General features: G+C 38.5%; 1 protein-coding gene and 1 long non-coding RNA gene across 2 annotated transcripts; one reads left to right on the top strand and one right to left on the bottom strand.

Moving 5' to 3' along the window:
- Positions 1 to 9,316: 9,316 nt before the first annotated feature.
- Positions 9,317 to 14,524, top strand: LOC103405981 (AT-hook motif nuclear-localized protein 1-like). Its single transcript, XM_029104581.2, has 5 exons — positions 9,317 to 10,411; positions 12,379 to 12,446; positions 12,671 to 12,802; positions 13,692 to 13,853; positions 13,983 to 14,524. Exons 1-5 carry the CDS (start codon positions 10,060 to 10,062, stop codon positions 14,214 to 14,216), a joined length of 948 nt encoding a protein of 315 aa, XP_028960414.1. The 5' UTR covers positions 9,317 to 10,059; the 3' UTR covers positions 14,217 to 14,524.
- A 1,880-nt stretch (positions 14,525 to 16,404) lies between these two features.
- On the bottom strand, positions 16,405 to 18,764 carry LOC139196674 (uncharacterized). The gene is made up of 4 exons (XR_011581773.1): positions 18,610 to 18,764; positions 18,353 to 18,474; positions 17,533 to 17,591; positions 16,405 to 16,670 (listed from the first exon to the last, which is right to left on the bottom strand). It is a non-coding gene; the product is annotated as an uncharacterized lncRNA (long non-coding RNA).
- Positions 18,765 to 19,074: the final 310 nt, after the last annotated feature.

Raw genomic sequence — 19,074 nt, 5'->3', positions numbered from 1 at the left:
TTTTCCAGCGTCTGAAGGAAGAAGATGACGCACGTGGGGGGCGCGTAGACCCGTGCCTATCCCGGCGCGTGGGGACGTGTGCAGCCTCGAATTTTTTTTTAAAAAATACCTCGACACCCCTGGCGTCGAGTAGGTCACTGTGGTATATTCATATACCCAATTTGAGTATCGTATGAGAAGTTATAGGGAATCACTGTTGGTTATGTGCTTTAAATAACGTTTTTATAGTTGTCTTGCATATAGGTGATACCTATCCCGAGGACGAGCGCATTCAAAGACGTCACGGGGGTTACGACCCTTCGACTTACTAGTGAATGGGCAATATTTTTTGTATTTACCTATATACTATTGATTTTTCCCAGAAATTGAATTTAAATGAAAATATGTTTTAAAATGCCATGCATACATATATATGAAATATATGAATTGGTAATTGTTGCATATATATGTTAAATGGTGATGTGGACGCACAGGTGAGTATCAGGTTAATCATGTGATTTATTGTGATGTGAATTGTATTGAAAGCTCAAACCTGCACCCCTGGTGTTGTGCTTATATTTCACCCTGCACCACACGCTCACCTTGGATCCAAGTAAGTGCATGTCGTACAGACCATTAGAGGGTTCCGACATGTCGTACAGACCATGAGAGGTGGTTACGACTTGTATGTGACCTTAGATTCTTATACAGTTGTTGATGAGAGAAGCACTAGAGCGTATTGTTACACCATTCTTGTCGTACAGACTACTTCAAGTAGTTCCGATTTATGTGCAGAGTAGTGCCGTACAAGTCGTCGTTGGTGACTCCGGTTGGATTGGATATTGAGCTATAGAATTAACAGTACATGACCAACTGCAGGGTCTCCGATTGATTGCTTATTTCACCTGTTGTAATGTTGCATCCTTATTCTGTACTTGACGCTTATAGCATATCATACTTTCTGGTTTTTGATAAAGATTGATGATTTGAGATATTTGAAGAATTATATGCATATTATGTTATTTTCTGGGAAAGTATACAGGTTTTACAGCGAGGGGTTAGAAATGTTATTAAATGAAGTGTTTTCAAAAAACTTTGTTTTACTGACCCACTCAATTTTGTTTTGCGCCCCTCCAGGTTCTAGTTAGTGGTGTGGTGGCTCACGAGGATTCCCACGGCATTCTGATAGACTACATAAATGTAGGACTCACCTTCGGGTGTTGTAATTTAGTAATGTTCCTACTTGACTGCACCTAGTACTTATGCTCTGAATATGTGTGTTTCACACTTAAACTTACTCTAGCATGCTAGTTGGATATTATTGCTAGTAGTTGGTTTTTATTCCTTCGTATTTCTCTTATCTTTTGCTTCTGCATCGCACTTTTGGTTATGTCACGCTCACATGACGGCCAGCACGCCTTGATTCTAGGATCGGGGTGTGTCAGTTTGGTATCAAAGCCTAGGTTTGCAGTGCTGTATAAATTGTTAATGCTCTAATGATCTTTTGGTGTCTTCTGTCACAACTATGCTGCCTCGTAGGGAATCACGTCGTACTTCTGAGCCTAATTTCCCTGATATAACTCAATTAGGGGAAGCGATGGCCCATGCCTTTCAAAATGCAATTCCTCCTCCTCCTCCTCAGAGAACACCCCTGGAGACTATGTATAATCTAAAATTAGACCGCTTCATGGGTAATGAGGGTCATGAAGGGGCAGAAAAGTGGTTAGACCATATTGAGAAGGCTTTTCAGGTGATGCAAAGTCTAGGGAATCTTCCTGCTAGTAGATGGGTTGAGACCACTACTTGGTTTTTAGGATGAGAGCCAGCAGCTTGGTGGGTAAATCAAACTCAGTTTATGTCACCTGAAGAGGCAGCTAATTGGGAAGTATTCAAAGAGAATTTTAAGAAAACATTTGTTCCTCCGGAGTACATTGATTGTAAGAAGCAGGAGTTCACTCAATTGAAGCAAAAGAATATGTCGGCGCATGAGATTACAGGAAGTTTACAGACTTATCTCGCTATGATCCTAATACAGCTGGTAATCAGGTAGAGATGCTTTGCCGTTTTAAGTTGGGAACTAAGAGGAAATGGCAGACATTTGCTAGTGCGATTCCTTGCACCACTTATCAAGAGTTTTCTGAGATTTTAGTTCGGATGAAGGATTCCAACAACCTTCCTAGTAATAGTGAGGATGATGAAGATAAGAATGATAATCAGAAGAAAGATGATAGGGGTAAAGGTATCTCCACTCAAGGACCCCATAAGACACAGAATTTCAAGAGAAGTGGAGCGAACTCGAGTTCTTCCAGCAGAGGATTTAGTGTGACAGGCCCGAGAAGAGGTGGAAGGTTTACTGGTGGACCCAGGTTTCAGAAGCAGAGAGACTTTGGTGGTGCTGGTGCTCCGTTATGCCGTCGTTGTAATTTCAGACATCATGGAGAGTGTAGGAGAAGTGGTGGTGGTTGCTACACTTGTGGACAGATGGGATATAGAGCTGCTCAGTGTCCCTAGAGTCAGTAGAGCTTTCAGCAGTCTGCTATGCCACCTCCAGCGCTGATTCAGCAGAACTTTGGTCAGGCAGTTATGGTTAGATGGGTCGTGGTGGTGCTTACCACTATCAGGGTGATGCTGCTCCCTATGCTTCCTGACAGTATCAGTATTCTCAGGATCCTTATTTTCAGACTGGGTATTCCTAAGATCCTAGAGGTTATACTTCATATCCTTCCATACCAGCTAGTGGATCTCAATGGTATAAGCGAGGTTAGCCCCGATAGGGAGAGGTTGCTACTAGTAATGCAGGACCATCTAGGCAATTTAGCCAGACAGGACAGGGACGTACTTCTCATGGACGAGGTAATCAAGGTAATAGAGGTCGTGGAGGATGACAGCAAGCCCAGGGACGTATTAATCATATCACACTGCAAGATGCTCAGAATCATCTGGACATGATTATGGGTACGTTAAATATTCTTGGTCACTTTGCTAGAGTTTTGATTAATTGTGGTGCTACCCATTCTATGATTTCTCATACATTTGTTCAAATGACACGACCTCACCCTACATCTCTAGGATTTGATTTAGAGTTTGCTATGCCTAGAGGGGACAAATGTTATGTTGATAGTGTTTATCCAGGGTGTCCAGTGATGGTAGATGGTGTGGTTATGCCAGCTAATCTTATCCCGTTAGACATTGTGGATTTTGATGTGATTTTAGGGGCAGATTGGTTGCATTATAATTGTGCCCATATAGATTGTTACAGGAAATCAGTTACTTTTCTTCGTCCTGGACTACCAAAGGTTACTTTTGTGGGTGAAAGAAGTGGGGTGAGACATGGTGTTATTTCTGCCATGAGAGCAAAGAAGTTGTTATCGAAAGGTTGTCAAGGATACTTAGCACATGTGGTGTTAAATGATGTTGTTCCTAGTAGTGTGGAGGAAGTTGGAGTAGTCAGGCACTATCCTGATGTATTCCCAGATGATTTCCTGGATGGTCGCCAGACAGAGATGTGGAGTTTTCTATTGATTTGCTTCCAGGTACGGATCCTATATCTTTGACTCCATATAAAATGGCAGCTGAATTGAGAGAATTGAAAATACAGTTACAGGAATTAACTGATAAAGGCTTCATTCAACCTAGTACTTCACCTTGGGGAGCTCCGGTATTGTTTGTAAGAAAGAAAGATGGAACTTTAAGATTATGTATTGATTACAAGCAATTGAATCGGGTAACGATTAAAAACCGTTATCCATTACCTCATATCGATGATTTGTTTGATCAACTCAAGGGTGCATGTGTGTTCTCTAAGATTGATTTGAGATCTGGCTATTATCAGTTGAAGTTTAAAGATGAAGATGTACCTAAAACGGCTTTCAGGACCCATTATCGACATTATGAGTTGTTGGTGATGCCATTTGGATTGAGTAATGCACCAGCAGCTTTCATGAGGCAAATGAATGAAGTATTCCAGCAATATCTTGATAGGTTTGTCATTGTTTTTATTGATGATATTCTGGTATACTCTAAGTCGAAAGCATATCATATTCGACATCTTAACTTGGTATTAAAGAAATTGAGAGAGCATCGGTTATATGCCAAGTTTAGCAAATGCCAGTTTTGGTTGAATCAAGTGACATTTTTGGGACATGTAGTATCGGCACAAGGAATTCAAGTTAATCCTCAAAAGATTGCAGCAGTGGAGAATTGGGAACAGCTACGAACCGTCACTGAGGTGCGGAGTTTTCTTGGTTTAGCAGGTTATTATCGACGGTTTGTTCAAGATTTTTCTATGATTGCTTTAGCACTAACGAAGTTAACTAGGAAGGATGTTAAGTTCGAGTGGGACGAGAATTGTGAGCAAAGTTTCCAGTAGCTGAAATATTGCCTCACTCATGCTCCAGTATTGGTACTTCCTGATGATAACGGTAACTTTGAGATTTACAGTGATGCTTCTTTGAATGGTTTGGGATGTGTTTTGATGCAGCATAATAGAGTGATCGCCTATGCTTCTCGACAGTTGAAGATTCATGAAAGGAATTATCCTACTCACGATCTTGAGTTGGCAGCCATTGTCTTTGCTTTGAAGATTTGGAGACATTATCTCTATGGTGAGAAATGTAAGATCTTCACAGATCATAAGAGTCTTCAATATCTTTTTACTCAGCATGATCTTAATCTTCGTCAACGAAGGTGGATGGAGTTACTAAGTGATTATGACTACACTATTGAGTATCATCCGGGTTGTGCAAATGCGGTAGCTGATGCACTAAGTAGAAAACCTCAAGGTCGACTTAATGCTTTGTATGCTTGCCATGTTCCTCTTCTTGCAGATTTGAGAACTACTGGAGTAAAGTTGGAGATCGAAGAACGAAGAGAAGCTTTTCTTGCTAGTTTCCAAGTCAGGCCAGTTTTAGTCGATCGTGTACTTAAAGCTCAGATGGTTGATGAAGAGATCCAAGAGAGGATCCAATTGAGAAATGAAGGGAAAAAGAAAGACCTCAGGATTCGAGAATCGGATGGCATGCTTATGCAGGAGAACATAATGTATGTGCCGAATAATGAGGAATTAAATAAGAAAATTTTGGATGAAGCACATTGTTCAGCTTATGCGATGCATCCAGGAGGAACTAAGATGTACCATACCATTCAACCATTTTATTATTGGCCGGGTATGAAAAGGGAAATTGTAGATTATGTAAGTAGGTGTATTGTTTGTTAGCAAGTCAAAGCTGAAAGAAAGAAACCTTTTGGGCGGATGCAACCACTTCCAGTTCCTCAATGGAAATGGGAAAATATAACTATGGATTTTGTGTATAAGCTTCCACGTACACATAATGGATTTGATGGCGTTTGGGTGATTGTAGATCGACTTACCAAGTCAGCACACTTCATTCCAGTGAGGGAAAAGTATCCCCTGAATAAATTGGCTAAGTTGTTCATCACGAAGATTGTGAAGTATCATGGAGTTCCAGTGAATATTATTTCTGATCGAGATCCAAGATTTACTTCTAAGTTTTGGATAGCTTTTCAGGAAGCTATTGGTACGAAACTGCTTTACAGCACTGCTTATCATCCTCAAACAGATGGACAATCGGAGAGCACTATTCAGACGTTAGAGGATATGTTGAGATCTTCAGTGTTACAGTTTGGTGATTCTTGGCATGATTGCCTAGACTTAATGGAATTTTCCTACAATAATAGTTTTCATTCGAGCATTGGTATGTCATCATTTGAGGCACTTTATGGTAGAGTTTGTCGTACGCCATTGTGTTGGTCAGAGGTTGGCGAAAGAGTGCTAGAGGGCCCAGAGATTGTGGATGAGACTACTCAAAATGTTCAGGTGATTAAGTCTAACCTGAAGGCAGCCCAGGATCGACAAAAGAGTTTAGCAGATAGACATGCTACTGATCGAGTATATGATGTGGGTAATTTGGTATGCTTGAAATTGTCACCTTGGAGAGGTGTAGTACGGTTTGGAAAGAAAGGCAAGCTAAGTCCTAGGTACATAGGACCTTATGAAATCACTGAAAGGATTGGTGAAGTTGCTTACAGATTGGAGTTGCCTCCAGAGTTATCTAAGATATATAATGTATTTCATGTCTCGATGCTTCGACATTATGTTTCAGATCCTTCACATGTGATTCCTCTTCAACCCTTGGAGATTAATCCGGATTTGACGTATGATGAGGCACTAGTGACTATCTTGGATTGGAAAGACAAGGTTCTAAGGAATAAGACAGTGAGCTTGGTAAAAGTATTGTGGAGGAACCACTCAGTGGAAGAAGCTACTTGGGAGACAGAATATCAAATAAGAGAGATGTATCCAAGGTTGTTTTATGAGTATTAAGTGGAGTGAGTGGTTGTCTGAATTTCGAGAACGAAATTTTCATCGGGAAATGTGAAATGATAGAATTACCCTCGGACGTTATTTGGGGTGTGACTTACGTTTGGTTTAATTTCAGGATCTTTGGAACCAATTAGAACTAAGATCCTTCTTAGTTTTGGTTGGTGGCTTTTTGGACCACACAACTCCCTATCACTCTTTCTCTCCTATCCCGTGTCTCTCTCTTCCCTCTCAGTATCTCTCTCCTTTCAAACCGTACGGGTGAGTACCATCGAGCCTCCAAGCACGGATCGAAGGTTTTGAAGGCACCATTGTGCTTGTGAGGACCCTATGAACTCACCCATACCCATTTCATGTAAGAAACCTTTCGATTTCACGTTGAAAACTAGAGGTCTGATTTGAGTACTATTCATGAACTTTGTAATGGTTGGTTTTTAGGACAATCCAAGCCCACAGTGAGCTTTAGAAGGTTCTCACGAAACTCGGGGATGTTCGTTTGAAGGTTTTGGACTTTGGCATCACAAGGTTCGAAGGTGGACGGTTTTGGTGAAATTTCCCGACGTGATTTCAAAGGATTTGGAAGTTTTTAAAGGTATAGCCTTTTTCCTCTCGTAATTTGTGAAGTTTTGGTGAAAATTTCATGGAAAATAGTTGAGAATCAAGCGAGAAAAAGACGATTACAGGTTTGCCCAGTTTCCGGCGCTGGCGAGTTTTTCCGGCGTCTGGAGGAAGGAGATGACACGCGTGGGGGGCGCGTAGACCCATGCCTATCCCAGCGCGTGGGGGTGCGTGCAGCATTTTATTTTTTTTAAAAAAAATACCTCGACGTCCGTGACGTCGAGTAGGTCACTGTGGTATATTCATATACCTAATTTGAGCATCGTATGAGAAGTTATTACGTATTGTCGGTTATGTGCTTTAAATAACGTTTTTATAGTTGTTTCGCATATAAGTGATACCTATCCCGAGGACGAGCGCATTCAAGGACGTCACGGGGGTTACGACCCTTCGACTTACCAGTGAGTGGGCAGTATTTTCTATATTTATCTATATACTATTGATTTTTCCCATAAATTGAATTTAAATGAAAATATGTTTTAAAATGCCATGCATACATATATATGAAATATATGAATTGGTAATTATTGCATATATATGTTAAATGGTGCTATGGACGCACATGTGAGTATCAGGTGAGTTTTTTGTTAATCATGTGATTTATTGTGATGTGAATTGTATTGAAAGCTCAAACCTGCACCCCTAGTGTTAGTGCTTATATTTCACCCCACACCACACACTCACCTTGGATCCAAGTAGGTGCATGTCGTACATACCATTAGAGGGTTTCGACATGTCGTACAAACCATGAGAGGTGGTTCCGACTTGTATGTGACTTTAGATTATTATACAACTGTTGATGAGAGAAGCACTATACTGTATTGTTACACCATTCTTGTCGTACAGACTACTTCAGGTAGTTCCGATTTATGTGGAGAGTAGTGCCGTACAGGTCACCGTTGGTGACTCCGGTTGGATTGGATATTGAGCTATAGAATTAACCGTACAGGACCAACTGCAGGGTCTCCAGTTGATTCCTTATTTCACCTGTTATAATGTTGCATCCTTATTCTGTTATTGACGCTTATAGCATGGCATACTTTCTGGTTTTTGATAAAGATTGGTGATTTGAAATATTTGAAGAATTATATGCATATTATGTTATTTTATGGGAAAGTATACAGGTTTTACAGCGATGGGTTATAAATGTTATTAAATGAAGTGTTTTCAAAAAGCTTTGTTTTACTGACCCACTCAATTTTTTTTTTTGCGCCCCTCCAGGTTCTAGTTAGCGGTGTGGTGGCTCACGAGGATTCCCACGACATTCTGACAGACTACATAAATGTAGGACTCACCTTCTGGTGTTGTAATTTAGTAATGTTCCTACTTGACTGCACCTAGTACTTATGCTCTGAATATGTGTGTTTCACACTTAAACTTACTCTAGCATGCTAGTTGGATATTATTGCTAGTAGTTGGTTTTTATTCCTTCGTATTTCTCTTATCTTTTGCTTCCGCATCGCACTTTTGGTTACGTCACGCTCACGTGACGGCCAGCACGCCTTGATTCTAGGATCGGGGTGTGTCATGCCAGCCATGCTCTATATATTCAACCTCATTTTCTCTAAAAACCTATGTTCCAACACTTTCCCAAGGGGGCCGGCCATGCTCTATATATTCAACCTCATTTTCTCTAAAAACATAGGTTCCAACACTCTTGCAAAACTCTCAAAAACTCTCAAAAACTCTCCAAACACTTTTCTCTCTAAATTCTAACTTTGGCATTGGAGGTTATTCGATCAAAGCCCCCCCATTCATCGTGGGCGTGTGAGGCTTTTGGCCTTAACCAAAGATGTTAATTGTTTTGTAGGTGCAATTTTGTCCAAGATCAAGGAGGAAGAAATTTGCATCCACACATAGTGTTCTGTTTATTTATTATTTTGAGTATAACAATATATTTTACACTAAAAGAAGGAGGGAGTTCGGTTAAACTACATTATAGGCAACCTAATTTGGTATTGAATTGTCATCTATGAAATTCGAACTTAAAATCTCTTACTTACAAATGAAAAGGAATATCATCAAATCGTATTGAGTGACATGTGTTATTTACTCTGTTTCATTATCGATGATGGTGAATGAAAATGTGGAGGCAGCAAAAGTATGTGGAATGCTTGAATGAAAATGAATGAGATTTTCATCTTATCCCCTTATGATATTTACTTATTTATTTGTAATTTTTTTTTTATATATTTTCTCACTTCTACCAGATTTTTCTTGCCATAACTCAAAAAGTTGATGTCTGCAGAAGCCCACCCCACCCCACCCCATCTTTTTCCCTTTTCTAGACAGTTTCTTTCTTCATGCCTTGGCAACCTAATTTTACTTTTCCATTCACCTAAAACAACTATAAAAATAATAACAACAATTATTACTACATTTCACTTTTGCCCATATTTCAAGCAAAATATATGCTTAAAAAAAGGAAGAATAAGAAAATCCCCTACCCACTACCATTTTTTATTTTATAATATTATTTCTCACCGGATTCCAACCATAACAAAAAAAATTAATATTCTAAATAAATCATTACATATTCAAAATGCCCATTTAATTTAATATTTTCTCCCTTTTTTTTATTTTTCATTTCATTTTTTTAATCTCAATTCGGACAGTCTTAGGAAAGTTAGGCACCCAACAAGCTGAAAAACATAAAACAAGCTTTCTTACTATTATCTCAACATTTTCCCATTCAATTCACAAAACCAGAAAATCAAAGAGCTCAAAAGATCAAATCTTTTTCCTCTCACTGTACGAATAAAATCCAAATTTTTTTTTTTCTTTTAGCTCTTTTTTTCAAGGCAACCTTGCTTTTTAAATAAAAGAGCTTTGAGTAAAACTAAACCTTCAGACTTTTGCAGCTAATTTTTTTCCCCTGTAATTGTTTTTTTTTTTTCTGGTAGTTTTTATTTTTTTCTGTGTTCAAAGCTCAGGAAGGAAGCTTCACGGTCTGTTGTTTTTATTTAATTTTTTTTTCTTCATCTGGGTTTCTGTTCCGAGTATATTTTCTGGTTCTGTTTTTCAAAATTTGAATCAGTGAGCTATTTTAGATTAGTAAAGTAAAAATGGGTTTTTGTTAAAAAGCTCGAAAGATACAATTTTTGGGGGTTTAAGTGTTAACTATGGAGGGTAGGGAAGGTGTGAATAGTAGTGGGGTTACAGTTGTGGGATCAGATGCTCCATCAGACTACCATGTCGCTCCAAGGTCCGAAAACCCGACCCACAACGCCGGATCAACACCTCAGGCGCCGGTTGCTCCGCCACAGGCGGCGGCAGGGTCTATGCCGATGAAGAAGAAGAGAGGGAGGCCAAGGAAGTATGGACCGGACGGGAGTGTCACCATGGCTCTGTCACCGAAGCCCATATCGTCCTCTGCACCGCCGCCGCCGCCGGTGATCGATTTCTCGGCGGAGAAGCGTGGGAAAGTGAAGCCAAGCTCAGTGAGCAAAACCAAGTACGAGGTGGAGAATTTAGGTAGTGAAAGAACAATTTTTTTGGACATACCCTTTTTTTGAGTTTGAGTGATTTTATGCTTGTTTTTTTAGCTAAAGTCGAGATTTTTAAGGTTGGTTTTGTGTTGTTTCTATGTTGGATTGGGTGAGATTTACTCTAATTAGAGGGTGTAGATTTGGGGTTTATGAGATGCTTGTTGGGTAGATGTGGGACCTCTGATTGGATGCCCTTCTCATTTGAGATCTTGGTGTGTGTGGGTGGTGGTTCTGAAAAGATGAGTGTTTTTGTGGGTTGGTGGTATGGGAATGAAGGAATCTTCTTGTTCTGGCTGCCCTTTGGAAGGGCACCTCTCTCTCACCTTTTTGAGGAAGAAAATGATGCTAGGTCCCAATTTATGTACATGCAAAAGTCTGCAAGTGATGGTGAACAGACATGGAACTGAAACATGTCTTCAACTTGCTGACAGATCTAAACTAGGAAACAATAACAACCTCATCCTTTTGAAGATCTAATTCTGGTTTTATTTTGTTGTTTCATAGGTTTCTCAGAATGTAATCGTAGTTAGTTACTATTGGTCTTCGTTGTTCGACTACATCTAGATTGCAGTCAGTCAGCTCTCATAGTATTCTGAATGATTTTCTACAACATGAATGGTGGAATCTTTGCTGTGATCGACACGTGCTTGTGTTGTCATCTGCTGGCTGCAATGCATGAATGTCTGCATAAAAATTCGAAATCCCAGCTACCAATCATCTGCAGAGATGTGTTATTTGGAATTTGAGTAAAATTTGGCTGTTAAATTTGACAAGATAATTATTCCGTTTTTATTTTTTATTTAGTTTTTATATTCAGATTATATTGTATTTTTCAAATTAATTTGGGACTGACATTTAACATTTTGGCAATACTTTCAGTGAATTAATTTCATCAATGCATCATTACTCTCTATCATTATTTTTCTTTATCCTTTCGGATAATGTACTAGTGTTTACTCTTCCACTTGTACAAGAATCCTAGGTCATTACATTATTGCTTTAGTACGCTGGAAATCTGCTTCTCAGCAATTATTCTGGCTTTCTTTTCTTCTCTTCTCGATATAAGAATAGTTATGCTGAATTATACAAGAAGATAGATTGAATTGAATGCTGGAAATGTTGATTTAGCATAATGGTGTACTGAACTTAATTTTTATAAATAATTAGCTTTGCACTACAGGAATAATTGAATCCTTCTGACGAATAGTTTTCAATTACTTTTATTAACTGTAAGCATTACTAATATTCTATTTACCTTTTGATCAGGTAAGTGTAGTAGTTATCGGACAGAATTAAACATGATAAATTGTAAATTATAAGGGAATCAAGTGATAGTTAATTATGGGAATGCAAATGCATATGATTTCTTTCTGATGTGAATGGCAATGCTAAATGATGCATAAAATCATATGTTGGTCCGTGTTTGTATCTGTAATTTATGAAGGTATAAAGATGACATCTTCTGCAGATATTAACAAAGTTATGCAATCACAGCTGTGGAAGCTTGGAAAATCATACTGGAACTGTAACATAACTACTCCTCCCTTGTAAATGGCTGCAATGAGCTCTTTAAGTCTAATATAACACCAACAAGCCGCAGATGGAAGTATTTGGATGATATTACTTGGATGTGATAGTTTTATTTTTTGTAGTTGTCTTGGCTTATATAAAAAAAGCATGTAAGCATAATAAGAAAGTTTTCTTAATATGTTTTGTGGTGGTTGATCATAGTCGTTGTTCACTGAGATACGCAGTTCTCTTTGTTAACTTTTATTTGTTTATTTATTTATGGAACCCATGAATTTATTATGGCTCTTGCATTGATCTACATTACTTTGCCTTTGATTTATGGAACAAGTACCTTGATGCAAAGTGCATGAGTAAAAAAATCTTTGAAAAAGTTGAGAGCTCCTTGTGAGGTGGCTAATCCTGTTATTGTTCTATGTTTCGCAGGTGAATGGGTTGCATGCTCAGTCGGTGCTAATTTTACACCCCATATCATCACTGTTAACTCCGGCGAGGTAATTAATTGACTGTAATAATTATGTTTGTCATTACACAAGTTAAATAGCCGTAGATAGCCTTGAATATTAGATTTTGGTAGATATTATTTAGTTCTTTCACTAATTGGTGGCCTGTTTTACACGTTCAGATCTTTTAGTAACTTTTTAAGGAGTTTTTGGTTCTCAATCAGTACTTATAACACTTCAGTTGACTTTTCCTGTAACAACTCTGGTTGTCTTAGGATGTCATGATGAAGATTATATCCTTTTCTCAACAAGGTCCTCGAGCTATATGCGTGCTCTCTGCCAATGGTGTTATTTCAAGTGTGACTCTTCGTCAGCCTGATTCTTCTGGTGGTACATTGACATATGAGGTGATGCATCATACCCTTATTGTGATGATATCTCTGTTTCCCTTGGATCAGTAATGTGGCATTTTTGAAGTATTCTGGAATGGATAATCTATTAACCTAATTTTTTTAGTATCTGATATTTTTTTCTCAGAACTTTCTACTATGTGTACCATAAGCGTAAATTTAATTAGTTTTTGTAGTTGATCTCTTTTCTATTACTGATTATATTGAGTAGTATACTCATTCTCTGATTCCGCCTTACTTGGAATGAGTAATGTTTGAGACTTAAAAAGTTGGTGACTTTTTTGTTATTGATAATGCTTAATCCTCACAGAACACGCAAATGAAATAAGCAATAAAGACTAAATCAGGTTTTTATTTCTCCTTTTAAGAAGGGAGCTTTTTCGTTGTTAACCTGTTTTCATTTACTTTTCATGTTGTACTGTGAACAATGAGGCTTATACTGTTAGTCGATGTGTAGTTAAATCCCTATATTGAGCCAACTGTTCTGTTCTTTTCTTGGGGCCAAGTGATCTTCTACACTTCTAATATTATTGATCGAAGAAAATTTTAGCTTCTGTGTGCTGACAAGAGTTGTCATAATAAATGAAGATGAATGCTTATGCCTTTAATCAAAATTTTGGTATCGGAACAGTCGGTCTGGAAGAATTGTGCCTTTCCGCCATTGTTGTCAAACTCATTACCATCTCAATCGCATAAATTTCAACATTTTCCTCTTATGCAACCCAAACCACAGGCTGTTTACTGATAACTTGATTTAATGATTGCTTTTCATTTAACTATCCCAAACCACAGGCTCGGTTTGTTTTTACCTCTCTTTTATATTGTTAAATGTTCTTTTGCTAACCACAGGTGGAGTCCTCTTCTCTTTGCATTCTTGTTCTTGCAGGGCCGTTTCGAGATATTGTCTTTGTCTGGTTCATTTATGCCCAATGAAACGGGAGGGACAAGAAGCAGATCAGGTGGGATGAGCGTTTCTTTGGCAAGTCCAGATGGGCGTGTTGTAGGTGGTGGAGTGGCTGGTCTGTTAGTAGCTGCAAGTCCTGTGCAGGTATGGCTTATTCTATTTCCAAATTTCTACCGCATTTTCATGAGGAAAAAAAAAAAGGCAGGGTGGTTATGAGCTGCTTTTTAATGACAACAAAGCAAGATCTGAGATTTCGTTCTTAAATTAAATCAGGTTGTAGTTGGCAGTTTTCTATCGGGAAACCAGCATGAGCAGAAGCCCAAGAAGCAGAAACACGATTACATCTCTAATGCAACACCAACTATGGCTGTTCCTATTTCGAGCGCTGAACCAAAACCAAACTTCTCATCCTCAACTTCTTTCCGTGGAGATAATTGGTCTTCACTGCCATCAGATTCAAAAAACAAGACTGACATTAATGTATCGTTGCCAGGAGGCGTAATGTGAAGAGTGTGCTTCTAATTGCAATATGAGGTTTGTCACTGACCACATTGGCAATTAAGCTCCCTAGTCCCAACTGTTGGATCTCTCACCTGTACTTGTTTGTTGTCTGTAAACTTGTTGACTGCTAGTATCGTCGTGGGGGTTTCCCCCGTTTGAGGTGTTATTTAATTTAGCCACGTAGGTAGTAATCTAGCGCTGCTTCGGTAGCCTGTTGTGACATCTAGAGTAGTTTGATCGTGTAATATTAGCATCCGAATCTGCCGTGGATTGATGTAATGTGATTTAAAACTTGTTTGATACTTATTACCTCATCTGTCTCGTCTGTTTGATTTTGTTGGTTCAACTCCGTAAAATTCAGCTTTCGTTCCCTTGATATGGAAATTTGATGAAATTTCTGGGGCTTTCCAGCTTATCGCCCGACTTTCTTAGTCTTCCTTATCACTGGTTGTATACAAATATCTCTCTCATTATGTGCGTGTGCAGACTACCAAACTTAGCATAATCACATACACTGTATCATAGAACTTGATATTTGAATGCTGCTGTACCAGAACCACAGTTGCCGCCGTACCAGTGCCCCGGTCGCCACCACTATCAAAATCTTTGCTTCTAGGCTCTAGGCTCTAGGTTAACTGATTCTGCTGCCAAGTTTGGGTTAAAATTTACGATCGCTGCATAAGACAGTAGGTAGATTGAGTTTGGAGTTTTTGTTTGCAAAGATTTCATGTCTCTTTCAGTTGCAATCACATCCCAGCAGCAAGAAAAGTCCCAACTCAACTCAACTCAACTCAACTCTAATCATCATTGGGATTTATAAAAGACTTAAACGACAATAAATAATTCAGATTGAAACAGTTCTAACTAACCAGTCCATTTCTTTGGCACCTCTATTTGTATGCAGAGGGAAATGATTTCCGCACACCTGTTTTTCGTAAAAAAATATTAAGAAGAATATTTTAAAGTGGGACGCTTTGTAGATTTTCTCCTACGTCACAATTTAACGTAATTTCAATGTCAACATTATAAATATTGTGCCAAAAACATGAGGTGACAGACAGAACCGGCCCTAAAGATGTGCAAGTGGTGCCCTCACATAGGGCCCCATTTGAAGAGCCTGGAACACAATTTTATTTTACTTGTATATATGGTATATATATTTAAATTTGCGACGATATAACAATTTCTTCTCCTAGTGCAATTGTCTTCTGCGTTTTATTTATGTACCATGAACCGGGTTTGACTCTACCCAGTAGTGTTTTATTTTAATTATTTGGGTATTTAAAAGAATGAGTTGTGTTTTATTTTATTTATTTTTTGTTATTTAAAGCATGGCATTTATTTTGTGTTTTATTTTTACTTCTTTTGTGTTTAAGCATGTCATTTATTTTGTGTTTTATTTTAATTTTTTGGGTATTAAAAAGCTTGAGTTGTGCTTTATTTTAAATTTATTTTGTTAGTGTTTTATTTTAATTATTTGGGTATTTAAAAGCATGAGTTGTGTTTTATTTTATTTATTTTTTGTTATTTAAAGCATGGCATTTATTTTGTGTTTTATTTTAATTTCTTGGGTATTTAAAAGCATGAGTTGTTGTAACATCCCACATCACTCACGGGAGTGATCCTTAAATGTATATTCTCATCCCTACCTAGCACAAGGTCTTTTGGGAGCTCACTGGCTTCAGGTTCCATAGGAACTCCGAAGTTAAGCGAGAAGGAAGTCAGAGCACTCCAAGGATAGGTGACCCACTAGGAAGTTGCTCGTGAGTTCCCAAAAACAAAACCGTGAGGGAATGGTAAGCCCAAAATGGACAATATCGTGCTACGGTGGTGCAACGGGCCCGGAAAGTGATGGACTCGGGCCGGGATGTGACATAAGGAGTTTCGAACACAAAAACATAGGGATGCAAAATAGCTAACCAACCACAACACCCTTTATTTTTATTTTTATTTTATCTCAATGTATACATAATCATAAAATTAAAATGTAAAAGAAAACACATCAACCAAAATTCTATACTTTTTAAGGTCTTATTTGGAGTCTCGCACAGGGCCTTTAAAATCTCAAAGCTTGCTCTGATGGCAGAAAGTTCATTAGGAGTCCACTTTTGAGAGTGTCTCCTTAGCATTTCTCTTTTTCTTATCTACTTATTTATGTTTATTCAAAGTATCCGCACAAACGCGCACATGTATATTATCATGAGTAATTATATTTGTAAGTTGCTATGCTGTTTTATTTTATTTAATGAATGATAAATAACTTAAAGCTTCTGACACACCCCGTCCCGAAGGAGGGCATGCTGGCCGTCACATGAGAGTGACGTAACCATTTACACAATTCGGAAGCTTTTAAAATACAATTATTAAAATGGAAACCCTCGAGGGCGAGTCCTACTTTTGTGAATTCTGTCAGAATACCGTTGGATTCCTCGTGGCCACCAAAACTCTGCTATCAAGAACCTGGAGGGGCGAAAAACAAAATTGAGTGGGTCAGTAAAACCAAGCTTTTCAAAAACATTTCGCCAAAAATAATTCTAACCCCTCACTGTAAAACCTGTATACTTTTCCCAGAAAATAGTATAATAACATAATACTTTTCATAAATCTCGAATCATCAATTTTTCTTTAAAACTCGAAAGTATGCCATGTTTTAATTTCGAAAACAAAATAAAGGATGCATCAATGTAACAGGTGAAAAGTTGAATTAACCGGAGACCCTGCAGTTGGTCCTGTACGGTTAATTCTATAGCTCAACATCCAATCCAACCGGAGTCACCTCGATGACCTGTACGGCACTACACTGCAGATAAGTCGGAACTACCTGAAGTAGTCTGTACGACATGAATGGTGTAATAATACGCTCTAGTGCTTCTCTCATCAATCATCTGTGCACATAATCTAAGGTCACCCACTAGTCGGAATCACATCTAGTAATCTATACGACTAGCATGTCGGAACCCTCACTTGGTCTGTACGACATCCACCTACTTGGATTCAAGACGAGCGTGCGGTGTGATGAATAATATAAGCACTAACACCATGATTGCAGGCTATGAGCTATCCACAATATACACATCAACAATGCACATGAATAATATAAAACTCACCTGATACTTACCTGTGCGTCCACAGCACCAATTCACATATATATATGCATCATATATCAATTCATGCTTTTCATATACTTCTATGCATGGCATTTCAAATCATACTTTTCATATAAATCTATCCATGGCATTTTAAATCATGCTTTCATTTAAATTCAATTTCTGGGAAAACTCAATAGTATATAGGTATTACGAAAACAAAACTGTCCACTCACCTGGAGTTCGCCCTACAACTCCCTAGCACAACACATCAAGGCGTCATGACGATCGCCGCCTAGAACAATAATCAAATCCAACCTCAGAAATCATATCGATAGAATATAACTTATATAAAACACATCACTACGCAGTTCGATCCGAAAGATCTGCAACGCAAATTTTAAATCCATAACTTCCAGAGGTCCACAATATATCTCTAGGACAACATCCTGAAATTTCATTACCATCCAACGGTTGGATCTCCGTCAATTTCCAAAACTAAGTGACGGTTAACATTTTATTTTATGAACTTACAACTCCAATTCTGGAAGATCCGTAACTCGGATTCCCAATCCGTAAGTTCCAATAATCCTCAAATATTACGTATTACAACGTATCAAAGTTTGGTGACGATCCAACGGTCGGATCGTCAATTCACATTTTCACCTAAATGCGAAAACTATAAAACGTTATTTAAAGCACCTAACCAATAATCGTAATAACTTTCTCATACGGTGCTCAATTTGGGTATATGAATATACCACAGTGATCTACTCGACGTCACGAACGTCGACATATTTTTAGATTATTTTTTTGATGTGCCACGCGCCCCCACGCGCCAGGACAAGCACGGGGACACGCGCCCCCACGCGCATCATCCCCAACCTTGGTTCGCCGGACTGGTTTTTCCGGCGGCCGGAAAACTGGGGAATTTTCAAATGCTTCGTTCTCCTTCATTTCTCAACCATTTTCTTCGTATAATATATCAATTTAAAGCCCTCAACATGTAGAATCACAATAGACTAGTTTAAGGCTCTAAAAATCAAGAAATCTCACCGGAAAAATCCAAACAAAATCGGCCAAACTTAACCCTCGTGATCCCGACGTCCAAATCCTTCCAACGAAGCACTCCGAGCTTCCTTGGGACCTCACTAAGCTCACTATAAGCTTAGAATTCCCTGAAACACAACATATTACGAGTGCATGAACAGTGACGAAAAAATATAGGTTCGGGTTTCACGTGATTCCGAGGGTTTCACTTCCTAAAACTAGTACCAATCGACTTAAAATGACTCAAGGATGAAGATGCATACCTTGGTTGCCTCGATCCGTCGAGTTTGGAAGATTTTTGGGTGTGTCCGTACGTATGGGTGTGTGTAGAGAGAGAGTCGGGATGGAGGAGAGAGAGAGCCACGGGATAGAGAGAAGGAAAGTGTGAGGGTATAGGTGACCAAAATCAATCCACACCATCCATTCTCTAAATCCCTAACCAAACAAACAATCCAACTTTTCAATATTTTTATCCAACTTAAATGACATTTCCAATAATTTAGGAAAAATATGAAATATCCAAAACATGTCACACACACACCTTAGTGACGTCAAGGGTATTTCCGTCATTTCACACTCCTGATATGAAAATCTCGGGACGGGCTGTGATAGCTTCCCTATGCAAAAAAATAAATAAAAAAATCATGAATCAAAACAAGACGAGGTCAAAAACATATTTCTTAGTGAGTCATCTCTGCTTATGTAATATTTTATCATCCTGTCCACTT

This window comes from Malus domestica, chromosome 06, assembly GCF_042453785.1.
Source record: "Malus domestica chromosome 06, GDT2T_hap1".
In the NCBI taxonomy this organism is placed as follows: Eukaryota; Viridiplantae; Streptophyta; class Magnoliopsida; order Rosales; family Rosaceae; genus Malus; species Malus domestica.
This window is presented reverse-complemented; position numbering and strand designations above follow the sequence as displayed.